Source organism: Odontomachus brunneus, unplaced genomic scaffold, assembly GCF_010583005.1.
Source record: "Odontomachus brunneus isolate Ranch 3 - 2012 unplaced genomic scaffold, Obru_v1 Obru_scaffold_030, whole genome shotgun sequence".
Lineage (NCBI taxonomy): Eukaryota > Metazoa > Arthropoda > Insecta > Hymenoptera > Formicidae > Odontomachus > Odontomachus brunneus.
This window is the reverse complement of record NW_022639480.1, coordinates 571,577-586,350: the sequence shown is the minus strand read 5'-3', so window position 1 is coordinate 586,350 and position 14,774 is coordinate 571,577. Positions and strand designations below refer to the sequence as shown.

Below are 14,774 nucleotides of genomic sequence, written 5' to 3'. Positions count from 1 at the left end.
TACGCGTAATAAATCATAATAAAAACTGAATATAGCAATGTGTGTGAAGTATGCCTAAATATTATCTCATGAATCCCTTTTGGGATATACAGGGTGTTTTGTTATTGGTAAAACTCTTTCTTACTTTAGAAATAAATTCAACCCTAAAAGAGTCAACCAAAAGGTTTATTCACTAATAACAAAACATCCTTAGCGCACAAATAGAATAATACATTTACCATAAGTTGACATAAAATAAGTACAAATTATTTTATGTTAAATTATGATAAATTCTTTGTATATGTCCTTAATTATATACATACAAAACTACAATATAAAAATCATATGCAAAAATTACAATACACTTATACAATTATTTTATTAAATTGTTTATGATAAAACAGACGTTTCACCAGGTGCATAGACTTTTACTTGCCAATCTAACAGCTTAAATAAATACGTCATTTTCTCCGCCCAATGATATTTTGACCTAATGCTATCTATTCTCCAACAAATAGTTAATCTACCAGATGCATCACCAGAATAACCTGTTATAAGTGGTTCAGTTGTGACACATAAATGTGCCATATGCTTCAAGCAATTAGCAACCATGTCTGCATCTGAGATCTTTGGATCTTCTTGATAAGTATGTGTAAGAATACAAAGCTGTGATTTACTATATGATGCCATAAACGACCTTAAATATCTTATTAAATACATAATATCACGTACACTAAGGCCTAAATCAAGAAGATGACTTATATCATCGATCACAAGAACTACAGATGCATTAAATTTAGCTGCTTCTTCGTACCGTTCTCTGATACATGTAAAAAGTCTATGCGCAATATCTATATGTTCACGAGAAATAATATCCGCAATTATTTTTTCATTATCTATAGAATTTTTACATATATCAACAACATTACTAGCTACAATTTTCATTGGCTCCACAACAGTAACCTGACCCTTTGCTTTCAGTGACAAAAGATTATAACCAAATCTTATACCGACATTATGATAGTGACCAAAAGTATTGTGACAATGAACGAGACAAGCAGCATTCCCCTTCTTCAACGCGTCTGACAATACGGCGTTCACCAAAAAGTTTGCGTTGGTACCATGTTGCTCCTCGATCAAAACCATTTTGCCATCCATATTTACTCTGTCAATTCCAAGAATGTTGTACACCATCTCCATCGTGCATCTAGCCATGATAAACTGAAAATACACAATATTGCAATATATCTTGCAGGTAAATCAACAATATTTGCTACTAATCAATAATAAATCTCTAACCTGACAGGCTACAAAATTATAACACTAAAGATTCAATGTACTTCTTTATAACCTATAAAGCGCGCGAAATGCAGTGGCGTATAAGCATAAGAACTAAATATACCTCAAGCTTAAGTAGATTTGTTTAATGTTACAACAGCACTTAACTACATAACATATGACAGTAAAATTATATCGTGTTTAATTAATTTACCTTTCAACAGCAGCACTAATCTCCAATCTCTAATAAATAGTTATGTCCCACGCGTCAGTCTGCCAATAGCAGCACCGTTTAAACGAGAATTAGTGCCAAAGTTTTGAATCGAAACGATACTAAAATCGTTGGGTATAATCGATAAGTCGAGTATAATCGACATTATCGATATATCATAAAAGAATTATCGATACATTGTAAATCACTTATTTTTGAATTAAACATACAACTAACTTCTCATTAGATTTGAAATTAAAAATTTCCAAATTTTATCGCTTGGGAATTTCGCGCACGTTATATGTATTTTTGCATAAGAATATTGCTGATATAATAAAACAGAATAAGTATTAACTATAATTTCAAGTGATTTTCTTTGGATTCGGACACGAAACTATGAAAAATCTATTCAAATTATCGGTTCGTACAAAGCGCAGTGAAACCACTCGACCTTGCATCTCGGTTAGCAAATTCACGTCTCGTGATCATGTGTTAATCTTGATTAAACTTACTGTGTAAATGTACAGTTGTGTGTCTCCACGTCAACCGATAACGGGAGTACAGGCGATAAAAAGGCTGGCCAAGGCTCTCCGGGGACGAGCGCTGGGTTTCACGTGGACGTTAGCTGATGCGCGCGCACGACGCGGCAATCCGTTCCGGAGGAGCGATTGCCTATTTCAGTCGGATTCCAGCTGTTGTCCTGGCTGGAGTGTTGATGTTAATGGTGAGGTCGCGCCATTGGGGCAGGACACACACCACGTGTGAGTTATTTTTTTGTGTTAATACACGATAACGTCCTAGTACGCTCGTCGAGTATCAGGCGCGTATAACAGAACCGAAAATCGAAGAATTTGTTGACGATTGTCGGGAATGATTTTCAGAAATCGCTAAGATAAAAATAGTCTTAATTAATGGATGTGTTATATATAGTATATATATATATACAGCGGATGACAAGTGACATGCTGATCTAATTTACATCCGACCGTGAACAGCGCTTGAATTTACCTTGATTATAAATCGGCTCGGTTGGTGGGAGCGGATAGTCGAGTGACCGCGAACTCTTTTACTTCTTCCTGTCGACTCATTCTCATTCCGTTAATGAAAATCCAGTGTCACAATTACAGTGAAAGCCTCACTTATTCGGGTCGTTCGTAAAAAAACAAGAAAAAAAAGAATGAATCGTACAGCTCGTGACTACTTCGGAAATTTATGTATCAATATCGCACAAGGTCACTGCTTCTGTAAAATTTAATTTTAGCACAGTTTGCGGATAACTTTATTGAGTCAAGTTCCGGTTTAATTCAACGAAATAGCGTGGATTTATGCAAGCCTTTTACGAAAGCAAAATTTTCGACATTTTTTTCAAGGCAATATTAAAATATAATATAATATTTATATTGTATTAAAATTATTCATACTATATTAAAATATAATATAATATTTGTTACATATTTTGTGGAAGAATTTCACTATTTAAGAGTATATACAACTTATACATTATATAATTAATTTTTATATAATAAAATTGTCTAACTTTATCATCTTATACAAAACTGATGTTTTAAAGGCAATTGAAGAAAGAGCTGTTATATATTATCTTGTATAATGACCAGATATATTAACAGTTATTGTTACCAATAAAAAAGAGAGAGAGAAGAAGGTAAAATTTAAATAAATTATATATTTTATAAACATACCCATAAATACCTATCTATAAATACTTAACTAGTTGTTGTGTTTGAAGTACCATAGATATGTCCGTGATTTATGTTTGATGCAAAATAATGACAATGACTGACAAAAGCAAGAAATTATCACGTTGGTACTTTGGTGGAGTTTCTTCTGCAGCTGCTGCATGCGTGACTCATCCATTAGATCTACTTAAGGTTCTCTTTCCATATTAGCTTAGATATACTGCAAAACATTGTGGCATTTGTAAATTAATAAATAAATAAAAATTGAATCTTTAGGTTCACCTACAAACTCAACAAGAAGGAAAAATATCAATAGTACGTTCAACTATAGGAATAATTCAAAAACAAGGAATATTAGCTTTATACAATGGACTCAGTGCTTCTCTACTTCGCCAACTTACATATTCTACAATAAGATTTGGGGCATACGAGGTTTGTATATCAGGAATTATTTTATATATATACATATATATATATAATCTTCTGTATTCACATTATACATGGATCATATTGTTGAATATAATAGGTTGGTAAACAGACACTTGAAGCACCTGGATATTCATTACCTTTCTATCAAAAGCTACTTCTGGCTGGAGTTTCTGGTGCTACAGGTGGTGTTTTCGGGACACCTGGTGATGTAATTAACGTACGGATGCAGAATGATATCAAATTAGCGCCAGAACTAAGAAGAAAGTAAGAATTCAAACGTTTCTATATGTGTATATTTCATGGATATATAACATGTATCTCGCTCTTTTACACAGCTATAAACATGCTTTGGATGGACTATTACGTGTAAGCCAACAAGAAGGACTTCGCCAGTTATTTAGCGGGTGTTCCACCGCGACCATGAGAGCATCGCTAATGACTATCGGGCAACTGAGCTTTTATGACCAAATAAAAATGATGTTATTGCAAAGCGGCTATTTTCAAGATAATCCTGCAACGCATATTTTATCTAGTGTATCGGCTGTAAGTCCGCGAATATCGAGACTAAAATATCCTATTATTTTTGTACTTGAAACAAAATTATTTTATTTATATTTGTACTAACAGGGAGCTATTGCAACAACACTTACGCAACCTTTAGATGTCCTGAAGACGCGAGCAATGAATGCTAAGCCTGGTGAATTTAAAGTAAGTGTACTTACGATAAATTTTATCACATAATTCACTGTGATACAATCATCTTTTTTGTACACAGAATTTGCTGGAGATCTTCCTGTATACTGCCAAACTTGGACCACTGGCTTTCTTCAAAGTAAGTATAATCTAAAAGAGTATATCTCTAAATATATGTGTGTGTGTGTGTTAATACTAATAAATAATTATTTCTTTTTCAGGGCTATGTACCTGCATTTATCCGGTTAGCGCCGCAAACTATTCTCACATTCGTATTTCTTGAACAACTTAGAACAAATTTTGGGTTCTATCCACAATTTATAAAACAGTCGATATAAACTTGAAACCGGTCCTGGAATTTGAATTCTTAAGAGGATACCGGATATGATGCAATTTCGTAGTTTGTACTGTTATTCTCTTTAGTTACATAAAATTGCAAATATTTTTATAGAATACAAATATATCAATGCATATAAGAGTATAAGGGTAAATTTTGCATCAAAAACAAAATATTTATTTAAAAAATTTTCGTTAACGTGTTTATATCGATATCTAACATCCCCTTAAGAGCACAAATTTATTGAAAGAAAATATCGAGACAGATTCATTACATGACAAATCATACAGGGTACAAATTGATAAAAATGCCAAACTTTGTTGTGAACGTAAACGAAAGTTCATTGTTTATATTACGTAAGCTATTGTTCTAACATGAAACATTCCGTACAAATAATTATGAATTATTCGCAAACGACTTAAAGTCTACCATAGCAGTGCCAAGAATTCATACTTACATAACACATAATGTTAATATTATACTTTATTTATTATGCTTTATTCGCAAAAGAAACATTTAAGTTTCAACAAATACAAATCATTGTATGTTCCAATTGATACATTCCTTATAGAATTGTGATATATATATGTATATATGTTGACATAATTATACATACATACATATATATATATATATATATATATATATATATATAAAATATATATATATATATATAAAATATATATATATATTTAATTATATTATTTTTTATACATGTGATTTTGTTAGTACAAAAAACAAAAGATATATGTTTATTCACAAATATAAGTTTTATAAGATATATTTCTGTATACATATATTTATAAACATTCTTTATTACATATAAACATATATTTCAAGCAGTCCTCCGTATACCATTTTTACAATAAATAAAATTGCCAATGTAACAAATGTATAGTACAACTCGCGACGAAAGAGCTTTATAAAAAATATATATTATTTTCTTAATTACTGAGATACAATATATAGAAAAAATGACATATTAATTATTTAAAGATATGAATAATTTGCTAATAAAAATGTAAAATATTACTGAAGTATGATGTGATATTAAAACAATGATTAAATTCTGTAACTATTTGTATGCAGTTATAAAATAACATGCAAGATATATTGTGAATTTTTTATAACTATAAGTCAGAATATGTTGCGATACTGTTATTTAATTATCAGTTTTTTTACATCATAGATTGATATATGACAAAAAACATCCTACTATAATTGTAATATTAAAATAAGTATATGGATATATTGTTTGCATCATCTGTGTGTGTATGTATGTAGAAACATTAAATTGTTATAGATTATTGAAATTATTTAACAGGTAGTACAATTATTTTAGCTTTAGTCAGCATTGTATATGGATTATTTTGTGATTTTAAATCATATTCATTAATATAATAATCCTGTAAAACGTTTTCCACATTTTCAATTGATAACATATTTATGACACCTGGAGGTATCCCTGCTGTTGAAAACATATCACAGTATGGTGCCAGACTATAATTCACTGAATTACATAACATAATAGTAGAATTGCCAGCCATTAAAGCTATTGTCAACTGGTAAAACAAACTGTTTAAATCTTCCCCCTTAAGAGCGACAATACCACTTGGCTTATGCTTTACTGTTATTTCTAATCTTCCATTTTGAGAACATAGACTTATTGAATTTTCATAGAAATGTGAAATTAATATCCATTTTGATATCACTTGTGCCAGTTCACATTTACTGAAAGAAAAACAATTGATAATCAGCAAAATCATGAAACATATACAAGTCATGAAACATATACAAGTCATAGAATATACAAACTTTTTAATTACTTAACATACTTATTGTGTTTTAATATGTCTGCCAATTTAGATAAAATTGTTATTCTAGAATCAATAGATATAGCATCCCAAATTTTAGCTCCTTTTTTAGCTGCATCAAGACATTTTTTAATATCATCACTGTAATAACAATAAGTCAATTCCAAATTCAATATGTGAATTCTTTAAATATATTTTGAAATTATATATATGGTTAGAAGAATCAAGAAAAATATATGAATTCTCATACCCAGTTGCATTTGCCAATAGATGATCCTCACTTAACCAATATGTATTTTTCACTGGTTTTTGCCACATGCCATCATAAAATAGGTTGTACAATACTTGTGTAGATGCATCTGGTATCATTGCATTTGCAGGCTTATTTTGTAATAATATAAAACATTCATTCAATTTTTTTATACGTGGAAAAGATACGATACCACCACACATATCCATAAATGTGTTAATAAATATAACATTTCTCTGAATGATAAAAACAAGAATCATTTTAATAATGCTTGAAACAAATTAATAATATTATGTGTTTAATATTATACATGTGATATACATTTAAAGATGCTGCTAAATCCTTTGCAGCTATAATATCTTCTGACCATATAGATGTTATACTTCGCACATTTGAAACAGTGGAATCAAGTAACTCCTGCTTTGATCGAAATATACGAATGAATTGATGTAAGGATTTGCTTATAGATGGGAAAATTTTTGCTGCTAATGCTTCCTGAATCCAGATTACATTAAAATCATGTTTTTTTAATGCTTTAATAACTAGGTGAAAATCGGAATCTTCAAAAATTATTGCTTCATTGTACTGAGCTGTAAAAATTTAAAAGATTTTGATTACAGAATATAAAAAAAATTGTCATTGCATGTTTTTTGTAAGGAATTATAAATATATAAGTTTTTCTTACGTAAAGCTTGATTATATATTTTTTTCTCAAAACTCTCCAGGTCGGGAATTTCTCTAAAAATTATAAAAATAATATATCTATAAAATTAATGATAATATTGATTTTAAAATATTATATTTAAAATTAAAAAAAAATTCATATTAATATAATTCATATTAACAAGAATGCATATTTATATATTATACACACACATACATACATATATATATTAATACATTATATTATATATATACATATTAATATATTTGTAGATAATTACAAGAGAATCTTCGATAGGAATAATCGCACATTATTTTCGACACATATATCAAGAAGTGTACTTAATATTAATATTAATTTTTCCTCTCTTTTTTCTAAAAAAAAATGGTCAATAAATTTTCTACATAAACAGTTTAACACAATGCTATATATGTCATATTCTTAAATAAAATAATATTAAATAAATAAAATATTAAAAAGTAAGCAACATATAACATGACATCTTCATAATACAATAAAACCTAATATAATATTTTGTACCTACCATTACGAAGCATAAATTTTATACCATAAGTTCTTAAATATTCAATAATAGCAGTAACTATATCTACATGTTCACAAAAAGACTGGAAAAGGGGCAAATTCTTTTTTATTATATTTGCTGCTTTAATCAATCTATAAATGTAAACAAAATGTATTAAAAATAATTTAAAGCAATTTTTATATCTTTGATATTAAATATTAATTTACCTTGATGAAAAATCGGGTTTTGAAAAAGTTTGGCAAATTGGATAATCGGATAAATCGAATAGTTTTATTATTGCTTCCTAAAAAATTATATACATGTGATATTTCATGTCATTGAAAATAATCAAGCTTTTCATTTGAAACATAAAAATTAAACTTTTAAACAATATATTTATATACATATATATTTGTATAATACATGTGTACTTACGGTTTCGTTGAATTCATCATATTGTAGATTCGTATAATAATCGCTTATAGTTTGATTCGTCATGATTATTAATTTTGTATGAAGAATGTTTAAAGAGAATTAGGACGGTAAGTACACGATTAATCGTTATGTAGGCAAAAACAAGACAATCTCAACTTTAAGAAGAAAGGTTCTTTTGCTTGAACTGAAAAACTGGTGATTATATAACATACACTTAACTGATAACTTTTAATAACATTGCTGATAACAAAAATTAGGGATTGATCTGTGATCTGTTCTTTTCAACTGCACTGCTACACTGGTGCAATAAGCTAAAGTGAAATAAAATATATTTGTCTCACTCTAACTTATTGCACCAGTTCAGCAGTGCAGCTACAAAGAACAGGCTCAATAGCACTAGTAAACAGAAACTGATTTTGAGAGTTTCAGTTTCAGTTTCAATGCTTGGCTGAGCACACTTTTACTATGAGTGCCTCTACGCCATTACTCCACCTAAACTGATTTTGAGCGACTGACAGCTGTACCATCTGGTCTGTTCTTTTCAACTGCACTGCTGAACTGATGCAATAGGTTAGAGTGAGAAAAAGTATATTTATCTCATTTTAACTTATTGCACTAGTTCAGCAGTGCAGTTAAAAAGAACAGACCAATTGTTTCTCTCTGTAGTCGTCGTGCGCTCGGGATCGCGCCGGAGATGTCGTTTCCGAACAGCATCTCTGAGCGTTATCTAGGAAGAGGAGAATGTCGTGAGCATAGAGCGTCAGGTAGCTCAGTGGCTTAGAACAGTCGCCCGGCAAGCGAAAGACTCAGGTTCGAGTCCCGGCCTAGCAAAACCCGCGCTCTCGATATTATTCTCTCTTTGGAGCGAAAAAATACACAGATCTCGAACGCACGGCGTCCCGCCGCCCCACCTAGTACGCCCTCCTCCTATGGTCTGATAAGCAAAGAAGTCAGTCTATTGTAGACATCAGAAAAGATAGAAAAAGCATAAAAATCATCGGTGTAATGAAGAAAGAAGTTACTAATGCCCAAGAAACATTGGAATGTTGGAGCCAAGGTTTCTATAGGCCGCGTAACTGGAGCAACTGCAATGAATGCATATAGTAGCCGTAGCCATGCGATATTTACTATCTGTATTCATCAGCAGATGACCCAAATATAGCAACAATAGCAAAGTTTCATCTTGATTTAGCAGGATCTGAACGCAGTAAGAAGACTCAAGCCACAGGGGAAAGATTTAAAGAAGATATAAATATAAACAAAGGATGCTCGCCTTAGGTAATGTTATTTCGCAATTCAGTGATGATGCTTCTGAATTATTTCGAAATAATGAAGTTCAAAATATCAATAAGGAGCTAGCATTCAAGGAGATTCTTGTATCCAAACTGATGAAAAGTATTCCTCAATAAACTACGGAAAGCCACGGAGATGGAAATGGAAGAAGAAATTGAGAGAGTGCATGCGGAAAGAGAAGGAACATTTGCGCAGTACGCATGCAACATTACTTCCAAATTGGCTGGGACGCGTCATAAGAGAGTGCAAGAGCTAGAAAAGAAAATAGCAGAGAGTTGACACGTAAATGTCAGGAGCGGAATAAAATCATTCAGGCGAAAGAGAAGCAGGATCAAAAAGTAAAAACTCTTTCTACTGAAATACGGTCGTTAAGAGAAACCAGAGTCAAGCTCATCAGGCAGATGCGCAACGACGCGAATAATTTTTCAAAGTGGAAACAGTCCAAGGAAAAGGAGATCAATAGATTGAAAACTCAGGATCGTAAGTGTTCTTACGAAATGATGTACTTAAAAATGCAACACAATAAACAAGAGATCATTTTCAAAAGAAAAATGGAAGAAACATTTGCTGTAAATAAAAGGTTGCGTTTGGTTTCACGCATTATGCGCGCATTGCCTACAATATACGTAACACGAACTATAGATAAATGTGTGCATTGCATGAAACGGAACGCGGCCATAGGCTAACATTAGGCTGCATTAGAGATGCAGAAGAAAGCGATGGAACAACAAAAGAAAAAGGCTAACAATAAAGACGAAATAATAATAATGGAATTACTAACAAAAGTAATGTTTGTATAAAACTTTGGTTCTTCAACAATTAAAAAGTTTACACGATAAAATCCATAAAAAGGGAGGGGATAGCGTTGGTACCAGCGAAAACCCTTAGGTAACTCAAATTAAATTTCTGTGAATTAGTAACACTGAATAAATAGTGATATATATTGGTTAGCCGTATACTACCGTTACTAAGGCCAAGTTCCACAACATCCGTTTAATTTAAACTACTGGTTAAGTCTCAACAGTGATTGGTTTATTCTGATTAACTCTTCTTAACGCTAAATGCGATTGGTCAAGTCCAATGGAATAACCGGTCAGTTAAGTTAACTGGAGGTGTGGAACTAGGCCTAAGTTCTGCTGCACCATTGGAAAAAACAGTAACCTCTGACGTCACTCGAACGTCTGACGTCTGCTAGAAAGAACGCACCAGTATACACTTCTTGAACTAGTGCAAGAAGTTCAGCTGGAAAGAACAAACTTTATATATATCGTTTCACATAAAAACAAATTTTTTACTTTTCTTCATACAATATTTTTTACGTACTGTTAATCTATATGACTTGGATGATAAAAGGGGATTGTTGGTGTATTTTTAACTTAATCGGCTTCAAATTTACTTTTTTGTTTGTTTCAAACATAATTTCTGATTATTATAAATATTACGCGAATTTAAAAGTGCGCCTAAAGCTTCTCCTAATTACTTACTACGTTTTCTACGTTTGAAATAAGGGTGCGTTCCCACTTAGCGCGTCACGCGTCACGTCTCTTTGGCTGCATTTCGAAATTCACTGCGAGTACTGAAAATCTATAATTCATGTTACGTATACTATAGAATTTCAGTACTGACAGTGAATTTCGGAATGCAGCCTTTCACGGACCAGTCAAATCGTCCTATTTTATTCATCGTAAAGTTAGGCAATACAATGGGACGATTTGATTGGCTGCGACGGACGACGCGACGCGTGACGCGCTAAATGGAAATGCACTAAAGGTTGCTCTTCAGCAAGAAATATAGCGTGTTCGACTGGCCTTGGGTTAATCGCTCCGAAAGCGATTAATGACGTCATAAGTCTCTACTAGCCAATCATAAAGCTTATAAGTACTTGTTCCACCAATAAATGTAGGCTGAATAACCCAGAGTGGGTTAACCCAGAACCAGTCGAACATGCTAATAAAATCGTTTTAGTCCCGAGCCATAATTTAAGCCGTAAGAAATTGACCAGTCGATTATTCTCCTCAAATTTGACTGCGATTGGTCAATTTCTTAAGGCTTAAAGCTTACTACATCTATTGTAGGGTACGTTCAGATTCCCTACCCGGGTGCACTCTAATACTAGAAGTGCTATAGTATATGTAACATATACTATAGTGTTTCTAGTAATAGAGTGCACCCGGGTAGGGAATCTGAACGCATCCGTAGGTCGGGATTTATTGGCTGATGATCCGTCATCTTAAGATAACACGTAGCCAATAAAACAACGATATTCCTTGTTAAAAATGTCCCAACTATTTTGGTGACTGTCCCTAGGGTACAACTTTCGAATCTAACGGAATCGATCTGTGCGGTTTTCGCGCGACCAACTTCAGGCGGTTGTTTGAGTTTGTTAAAAACTTCATATATGGGCAACAAAGTGCTGCGGAGATACGGAGAGTTCTCGCGCGATTCCGTTGGGGCAGCGTGATGCTCTTCGCAGAGTACGTGATACCCATCGATTCGTGGTGCGGGAACGCCGAGAGGGACGCGGTTTCGCGACGTACGCGTACGCGCGCGGCACAAATTTTTCCGCAAAATAACCTAACCATCTTTCTGTCTTTCTCCTGCACGCGCGCGCGCGCGCGCGCGACACTTTCGCGCTACGACGCGCCGTCCATAAAATTCAGTTTCATCTTGCCTTTTCAGATTGTGTATACGTTGCGTTCTGCTGCACGATCGACCATGAGTTTCCCTTAAGTCCCCGAACGCGCTATCGAACTCGCGCGGTCGACGCGGCCTCATTTGTCGCAACCTAACACCATGGCTCTGTCACGTCGTGGAAGGCGGGACCTCAGAATCAACGTTTCCGACGAAGCACCCGTGACAGTGTATGTATAGAAGCGATGACAACTTCCTTGGACACTGTCACAGTGTATTGTATGTTATGTATGTACGCTTTGTAGAGAATCAAAGATACATATAATCTTCCAAGGAGTAAGACCAATGCATACCTATGATACATCTTGCCCATTCAAGAGAAGATGTGTACATTGGTTTCTTACGTTTTGTGGGTATTCTATTTCAGGACACCGCCAAGGAATTTAGACAAACGGACTACTATTACTATAGATGATAAAACGTTTGTTGTGGAAGCTGACGATTTGGAAACGCTTTGTGTACTTGGTCGTGGAGCATATGGGATTGTTGACAAGATGCGACACAAGCAAAGTGGCACAATTATGGCAGTGAAGGTACTACTATTCCATATAAAATGATCTGAAATATGTTATATCTTGATACAACATGGTATAATTATATCTACATATAAATGATTACTGCTTATAGAGAATAACTGCCACAGTTAATACACAAGAGCAAAAGCGGCTACTTATGGACTTAGATATTTCTATGCGTAGTTCAGCATGTTCTTATACAGTACAATTTTATGGAGCCTTATTTCGCGAAGGAGATGTATGGATATGCATGGAAGTGATGGATATGAGCCTTGATAAATTTTATACAAAAGTTTACAAACATGGCCGTGCCATTCCTGAGGATATTTTAGGAAAAGTGGCTTTTGCAGTATGTGTGCATTTAAATATTTATTTAATACTGCATATTGATGTGTTTATTTGGTTTTGTTTGCTTAAGATTTTTGCATATTCTCTGATGTATGAAATTTTATTATTTTATTAATATCATTATTGTGTATTAATATTTACAGGTAGTAAGCGCATTGCATTACCTCTATTCACAATTACGGGTGATTCACAGGGACGTTAAGCCTAGTAATATACTAATCAATCGAAAAGGTGAAGTGAAAATTTGTGACTTTGGTATATCCGGTTACCTCGTGGACTCGGTCGCCAAGACCATCGATGCCGGGTGTAAACCATACATGGCTGTACGTAATCGTATAATTGTCATTACGGAAATAACAATACGTGTACCTCATCAATACGTTCCCCACTATTGTCTCTTTTTTTTGTAGCCAGAAAGGATAGATCCATCGGGTAACCCGTCGCAGTACGACATTAGATCAGACGTCTGGTCGTTAGGGATTTCCTTCGTTGAATTAGCCACGGGTAAATTTCCGTACGAGTCGTGGGGCACGCCGTTCGAGCAACTGAAACAAGTGGTGAAGGACGAAGCTCCAAAGTTACCTGCCGAGAAATTCTCCTCTTCGTTCGAGGAATTTATTAATAAGTGGTAAATGGCGCAACATACGCGGCAAAGTTATCTCTTATCACTTGTAAATCTCTCGAACGACGTTTATTCATACATCTGTGTTTCGCTTCCAGTTTAATGAAGGACTACACTGCCCGTCCAAACTACAGTCAATTACTGGAACTCAGCTTTATCACAGAACACGCTCAGAAAGATATAAATGTGGCAGAATTTGTCGGAGAGATTCTAGACTTACCGGAGAACGAGCAGCCGGCATAGTGCATACGTCACTTCGACATAGCTTGTAATGTAACTTGACCTGCAACTTCAGTCTTAGTGAGACAGTCATTTAATCGCATCTCTTCATATGTAATTTATATTATCAGATTGTTCAATCATGTATTGAAGTGTAACGCACTTGAATGGTTATTCTTTTATTTATCATGTCTCTTATTAATTTTTATTGTATCGGTAGCAGTTTTACCGGCAATTGTGTAGTGTCTTCGAGTTTGGCCTGAAAAAGTAACTATTCACACCACTCCCCTTTATCATATTGAAGCAAGTTATACAAAGTAGCAAGTAGATGTTTTTTTACATAATGTAGCGATATAAGTTAACAGTCGTCACATTGGTAAAAAGTAAATAAGCAAAATATTAACAACAGCATCTCATTAATATATACATTTTTAAGAATATAGATTAGGAGACCGAGATGAAGTTGTAATATTGAGAAATGGTACGGTGTAATCAAATGTCCATAATCAAAATGGTATCCGTCTAAAATGTAGTCCTCGATTTGTGGATTGTCAGTAATGTAATAAAATTTACATTAATAATATATATTAACGTTTGAATTATATATATGTGCATAGTGTAAAATTAATATTATACGCGATGTGGGAGTCTCGTAGAAGAGTTCTCGATTTTTTTTATATATGATCTAGAACTATAATGTAATTGATCTTAAATAAACGATCATTTAAATGGCCTCGGTATGTATAACATCCAGTTGTTTTAAATAAAATAGTAAA

General features: G+C 33.3%; 4 protein-coding genes across 15 annotated transcripts; 2 read left to right on the top strand and 2 right to left on the bottom strand.

The window, feature by feature from the left end:
- Positions 1-147: 147 nt before the first annotated feature.
- LOC116843247 lies at positions 148-2,122 on the bottom strand. 2 transcript variants are annotated; one of them, XM_032813512.1, is made up of 2 exons: positions 1,981-2,122; positions 148-1,200 (listed from the first exon to the last, which is right to left on the bottom strand). In XM_032813512.1, exon 2 carries the CDS (start codon positions 1,192-1,194, stop codon positions 370-372), a length of 825 nt encoding a protein of 274 aa, XP_032669403.1. In that variant the 5' UTR covers positions 1,195-1,200; positions 1,981-2,122; the 3' UTR covers positions 148-369. The 2 variants fall into 2 exon arrangements, with proteins under 2 accessions (XP_032669403.1, XP_032669402.1); XM_032813511.1 differs by lacking the exon at positions 1,981-2,122 and adding an exon at positions 1,472-1,940.
- LOC116843245 (mitochondrial dicarboxylate carrier) lies at positions 2,082-5,296 on the top strand. 2 transcript variants are annotated; one of them, XM_032813509.1, is made up of 9 exons: positions 2,082-2,229; positions 3,039-3,131; positions 3,216-3,357; positions 3,442-3,597; positions 3,692-3,858; positions 3,930-4,137; positions 4,222-4,302; positions 4,370-4,426; positions 4,509-5,296. In XM_032813509.1, the coding sequence occupies exons 3-9, from the start codon at positions 3,256-3,258 to the stop codon at positions 4,623-4,625; spliced, it is 888 nt and encodes a 295-aa protein (XP_032669400.1). In that variant the 5' UTR covers positions 2,082-2,229; positions 3,039-3,131; positions 3,216-3,255; the 3' UTR covers positions 4,626-5,296. The 2 variants fall into 2 exon arrangements, with proteins under 2 accessions (XP_032669400.1, XP_032669401.1); XM_032813510.1 differs by lacking the exon at positions 2,082-2,229 and adding an exon at positions 2,371-2,700.
- A 93-nt stretch (positions 5,297-5,389) lies between these two features.
- LOC116843243 lies at positions 5,390-8,845 on the bottom strand. Of its 5 annotated transcripts, none has more exons than XM_032813503.1 (10): positions 8,652-8,845; positions 8,311-8,502; positions 8,103-8,179; positions 7,897-8,027; positions 7,633-7,726; positions 7,374-7,426; positions 7,010-7,278; positions 6,689-6,924; positions 6,460-6,579; positions 5,938-6,355 (listed from the first exon to the last, which is right to left on the bottom strand). In XM_032813503.1, the coding sequence occupies exons 2-10, from the start codon at positions 8,371-8,373 to the stop codon at positions 5,938-5,940; spliced, it is 1,461 nt and encodes a 486-aa protein (XP_032669394.1). In that variant the 5' UTR covers positions 8,374-8,502; positions 8,652-8,845. The 5 variants fall into 5 exon arrangements, with proteins under 5 accessions (XP_032669397.1, XP_032669394.1, XP_032669393.1 ...); XM_032813502.1 differs by having other exon boundaries at positions 8,311-8,494; XM_032813505.1 differs by having other exon boundaries at positions 8,311-8,494; positions 8,803-8,844.
- Positions 8,846-11,929: 3,084 nt separating this feature from the next.
- Positions 11,930-14,747, top strand: LOC116843186 (dual specificity mitogen-activated protein kinase kinase 6). 6 transcript variants are annotated; one of them, XM_032813379.1, is made up of 7 exons: positions 11,930-12,077; positions 12,283-12,464; positions 12,662-12,827; positions 12,922-13,158; positions 13,301-13,480; positions 13,568-13,785; positions 13,878-14,731. In XM_032813379.1, exons 2-7 carry the CDS (start codon positions 12,397-12,399, stop codon positions 14,020-14,022), a joined length of 1,014 nt encoding a protein of 337 aa, XP_032669270.1. In that variant the 5' UTR covers positions 11,930-12,077; positions 12,283-12,396; the 3' UTR covers positions 14,023-14,731. The 6 variants fall into 6 exon arrangements, with proteins under 6 accessions (XP_032669270.1, XP_032669271.1, XP_032669274.1 ...); XM_032813380.1 differs by having other exon boundaries at positions 11,939-12,101; XM_032813381.1 differs by having other exon boundaries at positions 11,956-12,136.
- The last annotated feature ends 27 nt before the right edge of the window (positions 14,748-14,774 follow it).